Source organism: Larus michahellis, unplaced genomic scaffold, assembly GCF_964199755.1.
Source record: "Larus michahellis unplaced genomic scaffold, bLarMic1.1 SCAFFOLD_483, whole genome shotgun sequence".
NCBI lineage: Eukaryota > Metazoa > Chordata > Aves > Charadriiformes > Laridae > Larus > Larus michahellis.
Genome location: NW_027435963.1, coordinates 27,817 through 33,857, shown reverse-complemented (window position 1 = coordinate 33,857; position 6,041 = coordinate 27,817). Strand labels below are relative to the sequence as shown.

Below are 6,041 nucleotides of genomic sequence, written 5' to 3'. Positions count from 1 at the left end.
GCAGTGGCCAGAGATGGCCACAGGGCCACCGAGCTGCTGGACACCTCCAGGTCCGTGTCCTCCGCTGCGTCCCTCACCCTGTCCACGCGTCCCACCCTGTCCCCGTGTCCCCACTCTGTCCCCACGTCCCCCCGGTGTCCCCGTGTCCCCTGGCACTCACGTGGTGGTGGCCAGAGGTTGCCACAGGGCCACCAAGGGACTGGAGACCTCCACGTTCCACGTCCTTCACCGTGTCCTTCACCGCGTCCCCACGGCCCACCGTGTCCCACCACGTCCCCACTGTGTCCCATCCTGTCCCCGCGGTGTCCCCGTGTCCCCTGGGACTCACGTGGCAGCGGGCAGAGGTTGCCACAGGGCCACCAAGGAGCTGGAGACCTCCAGGTTCCTTGTCCTTCACCACGTCCTTCACCGTGTCCCCACGGCCCACCACGTCCCCACATCCACCATGGTGTCCCCGCGTCCCCTGGGACTCACATGGTCATGGCCAGAGGTTGCCACAGGGCCACCGAGCTGCTCAAGATCTCCAGGTCTGTGTCCTCCACCGCGTCCTTCACTGTGTCCCCACAGCCCACCGTGTCCCACCACGTCCCCACTGTGTCCCATCCTGTCCCCGTGTCCCCCGGGACTCACGTGGCGGCGGGCAGCGGTTGCCGCAGGGCCAGCGAGGTGTTGAAGAGCTCCAGGTCCACGTCCTCCACCTCGACGCCCCGGCAGGTCCCCGGCACGGCCACCACCCCCAGGGCCACCACGTTCCCGGCCACGTCCAGGTGCAGCGTCAGCTGGTCCGAGAGGTGGGACTCCAGCAGGGCGCACTGCGGGGACGGCGGGGACGCGCGTCACGGGGGGGACACGGGGGGGACAGGGGGCAGAAGGGGACAAGGGGGGGACACAGAGTGCAGGGTGACAAGGGCACCAGGGAGGACACGGGGGGACGGGGGCCAGAAGGGGACAAGGGACATGGGGGGGACAAGGGACATGGCGGGAGAGGGGGCAGCACCGGGGGGGACACGGCGGGACAGGGGCCAGAAGGGGACAAGGCACATGGGGGGGACACGGGGCACCGGGGGGGACACGGCGGGACAGGGGCCAGAAGGGGACAAGGCACATGGGGGGGACACGGGGCACCGGGGGGGACACGGGGTGACGGGGGCCAGAAGGAGACAAGGGACATGGGGGGGACAAGGGACATAGCGGGAGAGGGGGCACCGGGGGGGACACGGCGGGACAGGGGCCAGAAGGGGACAAGGGACATGGGGGGGGACAGGGGACATGGCGGGAGAGGGGACACCGGGGGGGACACGGGGGGACAGGGGATGACGGGGGGCACTGGGGGGGGACAGGGGACCTGGGGGGTGGACATGGGTTATGGGGTGACGGAGGCACCGGGGGGGACACGGGGGGACGGGGGGCAGAAGGGGACAAGGGACATGGGGGGGACAGGGGGCACCGGGGCGGACACGGGGGGACAGGGGGCACTGAGGGGGGACAGGGGATGACGGGGGGCACTGGGGGGGACAGGGGACGTGGGGGGCAGACATGGGTTATGGGGTGACGGGGGCACCGGGGGACAAGGGACATGGGGGGGACGTGGGTTATGGGGGGCACTGAGGGGACACGGGGGGACAGGGGGCAAAAGGGGGACAGGGGACATGGGGGAACAGGGGGACATGGGGGGGACACAGGGGGGGACAGGGGGCACTGGGGGGGACACGGGACGTGGGGGGCGGACATGGGTTATGGGGTGATGGGGGCACCGTGGGGGACACGGGGGGATGGGGGGCAGAAGGGGACAAGGGACATGGGGGGGAGAGGGGGCACCGGGGGGGACAGAGGCCGACAGGGGATATGGGGGGAGAGGGAGCAGAAGGGGACAAGGCACGTGGGGGGACAGGGGGACATGGGGGGGGACATGGGTTATGGGGTGACAAGGGGCCCCACGGGGTGTTGGGGGGCAGAAGGGGACACGGGGGGACAGGGGCCACCGGGGGGGACAGGGGACGTGGGGGGAGAGGGGGCACCGAGGGGGACAGGGGACATGGGAGGAGAGGGAGACGTGGTGGGGGGGGACGTGGCTTATGGGGTGACGGGGGACACTGGGGGACAAGGGACATGGGGGGGACGCGGGACATGGGGGGCACTGGGGGGGACACGGGGTGATGTGGGGCACAGGGGGACAGGGGACATGGGGGGACAGGGGGCACCGAGGGGGGACACGGGACGTGGGGGGGGACATGGGTTATGGGGTGACGGGGGCACCGGGGGGGACACGGGGGGACAGGGGGCACCAGGGGCACAGGGGACATGGGGGGAGAGGGGGACGTTGGGGGGGGACACGTGGGTTATGGGGTGACGGGGGACACAGGGGGACAGGGGACATGGGGGGACAGGGGGCACCGAGGGGCTGGGGGGTGTCAGGGGGCAACTGGGGGTCCTGGGGGGGGATGTCAGGGGGCAATTTGGGGTCCCCGGGGGGGGTCAGGGGGCAATTGGGGGTCCCGGGGATGGGGGGTGGTCAGGGGGCAACTGGGGGGTCCCTGGGGGGTGGGTAGGGGGCAATTGGGTGTCCCTGGGGGGGTCAGGGGGCAACAGGGGGTCCTGGGGGGGGATGTCAGGGGGCAATTGGGGGTCCCGGGGGTGGGGGGTGGTCAGGGGGCAACTGGGGGGGTCCCTGGGGGGTGGGTAGGGGGCAATTGGGGGTTCCTGGGGGGGTCAGGGGGCAACGGGAAGCAACTGGGGGTCCCTGGGGGGGGGGTCAGGGGGCAACTGGGGGCCCCGGGTAGGGGGGGATTGGGGGGAATTGGGGGTCCGGGAGGGGGGGGGGTCAGGGGCAATTTGGGGTCCCTGGGCGTGTCCGGGGGCAATTGAGGGTCCCTGGGGGGGGGGTAGGGGGCAATTGGGAACCCCGGGGGGGGGTGAGGGGGCAATTGAGGGTCCCTGGAGGGGGTGGGGGGGGTAAGAGGCAACTGCGGGCCTGGGGGGAGTCAAGGGGCAACTGGGGGTCTCTGGGGGGTGGGTAGGGGGCAATTGGGGGTCCCAGGGGGGGGATCAGAGGGAATTGGGGGTCCCTGGGGGGGTCAGGGGGCAACTGGGGACAACTGGGGGTCCCAGGGAGGGGGGAACTGGGGGGAACTGGGGGTCCTGGCGGGGGGGGTGTCAGGGGGCAATTTGGGATCCTTGGGGGGGGTCAGGGGGCAATTGAGGGTCCCTGGGGGGGGTAGGGGGGAATTGGAGGTCCCGGGGGGGTCAGGGGGCAACTGAGGGCCCCGGGGAGGGGGGGATTGGGGGTAATTGGGGGTCCTGGGGAGGGGGTGCGTGTCAGGGGGCAATTTGGGGTCCCCACGGGGGGTCAGGGGGGCAACTGAGGGTCCCTGGTGGGGGGGGGAGGGGGTAAGGGGCAACTGGGGGCCCGGGGGCAGTCAGGGGGCAATTGGGGGTCTCTGGGGGGGGAACAGAGGGAATTGGGGGTTCCGGGGGGGTCAGGACGCAACTGGGGGCAACTGGGGGTCTCTGGGGGGTGGGTAGGGGGCAATTGGGGGTCCCCAGGGCGGGTCAGGGGGCAATTGGGTATCCCACGGGTGGGGGGTAGGGGGCAATTGCAGATGCCGGGGGGGTCAGGGGGCAACTGGGGGTCCCTGTGGGGGGGAATTGGGGGTCCTGGGGGTGGGGGGGTGTGTCAGGAGGCAATTTGGGGTCCCCGAGGGGGGTCAGGGAGCAACTGGGGGTCCTGGGGTCCCTGGGGGGGGTCAGGGAACAATTGGGGGTCCCGGGGGGGGGGGGTAGGGGGCAATTGGAGATCCCGGGGGGGTCAGGGGGCAAATGGGGTCCCCGGCGAGGCGGAGATTGGGGGTAATTGGGTGTCCTGGGGGGGGGGGGGGGGGTGTGCGTCAGGGGGCAATTTGGGGTCCCTGGGGGGGGTCAGGGGGGCAACTGAGGGTCCCTGGGGGGTGGTAGGGAGCAATTGGAGATCCCGGGGGGGTCAGGGGGCAACTGGGGCTCCCTGGGGGGGGGGTCAGGAGGCAACTGGGGGCCCCGGGGAGGGGGGATTGGGGGGAATTGGGGGTCCTGTGGGGCGGGGGGTGGGGTGTGTCAGGGGGCAACTGGGGGTCCCTGGGGGGGGTCAGGGGGCAACTGGGGGCCCCGGGGAGGGGGGGATTGGGGGGAATTGGGGGTCCTGGGGTGGGGGGTGTCAGGGGGCAATTTGGGGTCCTTGGGGGGGTCAGGGGGCAATTGAGGGTCCCTGGGGGGAGGGTAGGGGGCAATTGGAGATCCCGGGGGGGTCAGGGGGCAACTGGGGGTCCCTGGGGGGGGGTGTGTGTGTGTGTCCCAAACCCCATCTTGACCCCCCTTGGCAGGGGGGGTCCGGGGGGGCAATTGGGGATCCCGGCTGGGGTCGGGGCAACTGGGGGGCCGGGGGGGGAGGAGGGTCAGGGGGCAATTAAGGGGGGGGGGGGGGCAGCCCCCCCACTCACCGCCCGGACGAAGGAGGTGACGTAGTGGCCCCCGCTCTCCTCCCCGGGGGCCGGGGGCTTGCGGGGGACGCGCACCCGGTACAGCCCGTCCCGAGCGGCCACCTCCTGCGGCGGGGGGGGGGGGACGGGGGACAGACACAAGGACAGTGTCACCACCCCCGTTAACCCCCCCAGGGCCACAACCCCCCCCCCCGCAAAAGCCCCCCCGTCCCCCCCCTCAGACCCGCAGCTGGGCTCGTTCCTCCTCGTTGAGCTGCTTCTGGGCCAGCGTCAGGCCGGGCTCGGGGCCGGGGCTCCAGGCCAGCGTCCCCCGTTTGCGGGAAGCGGGGGGTGTCATCTGGGGGGGGGGGGGGGGGGAAGGTGACACTCAGAGGGGGCTGGGTGTCACCCCCCCCCCCTCCCCATTGTCGCCCCCCCGCCCCAAAACTCACCCAGCTCGAAGGAGTGCTCCAAGGGGAGGGAGAGGCCGCAGGTCTCGGCGTCGCCGGGCTGGGGGGGGGGGACAAAAAGTGAGGGGGGGACACACACATTGGGGACAAGGCGGGGGGGGAGTCCAGGGTGTCCCCACAAGGGACCCAGGGGACCGGGAAGGGGACAAACCCCCCCGTAACGGGGACCCGGGGGACACCCCCCCCCCCCAATAAGGGGACCCTGGGGAGGGGGACACTCCCCCCCCTCATGAATATTAATAAGTCGCTCAAGTAGCACCGGTCGTCTGTCATTAATATTAACGAGCCCCCCCGGCAATAACAGCCGCCCAGGCATAAATATTAATGAGCCGCCAACCGCTTTGTAACCACGCTCATTAATATTAATGAGCTCTCACTCTGTAATAGCCACACCTTCATTAATATTAATGAGCTGTCAGGGCTCACCCGCTCGTTAAGTATTGCCGCTGGGGGGGCAGTGCCCGCCCCCTCCTGAATATTAATGAGCTGACATTAACCAAGACAACACACCTTATGAATATTAATGAGCTACAAACCCATATTGTGTGGCAATTATTAATAGTAATGAGCCGTCACCGCGCAGGACCGGCTCCCTCGCACATACCAATCACTGTGGGCCAACGCCCGCCCCCTCATGAATATTAATCAGGCCCCGACACGAGGCGACCGGTCCCTCATTAATATTAATAAGCCGTCGTTAGACCGAGCCCGCGCCCTCATGAATATTAATGACCGCACACTCAACAGCTCCCCACACCCCCGCGGGGAGTTTCCCACCCCCTCATCAATATTAATGAGCAACCACGCGCAGCCACGCCCCCTCATGAATATTCACGGAGAGCCTCAGGCCAGGCCGCAGCGCCTCAGGTCAGGCCGCAGCCCCCCCCCCCCGCCTCCCCCGGGCCGGGTCCCGTCCCCGGCTCAACCCCCGGTGCCGCCGGTTCCCCCCCCGGTCCCCGCCGCTCACCCGCAGCCCGGGGCCGCCCGGCAGCTCCCGCCGGCGCCCAGCGCCGCCGCCGCCGCCCCGAGCAGCGCCAGCACCGCCATCGCGGCGGCCGCCACCGCGGGGGCCGCCATCTTGGCCGCGCGGGGCACGACGGGACGGGGGCGGGGCCACGTCTTT

General features: G+C 70.5%; 1 protein-coding gene across 1 annotated transcript; it reads right to left on the bottom strand.

Annotated features, from left to right (window-relative positions):
- Positions 1 to 535: 535 nt before the first annotated feature.
- On the bottom strand, positions 536 to 6,041 carry EMC10 (ER membrane protein complex subunit 10). The gene is made up of 5 exons (XM_074571361.1): positions 5,886 to 6,041; positions 4,901 to 4,958; positions 4,693 to 4,806; positions 4,470 to 4,574; positions 536 to 812 (listed from the first exon to the last, which is right to left on the bottom strand). The coding sequence occupies exons 1-5, from the start codon at positions 5,993 to 5,995 to the stop codon at positions 627 to 629; spliced, it is 573 nt and encodes a 190-aa protein (XP_074427462.1). The 5' UTR covers positions 5,996 to 6,041; the 3' UTR covers positions 536 to 626.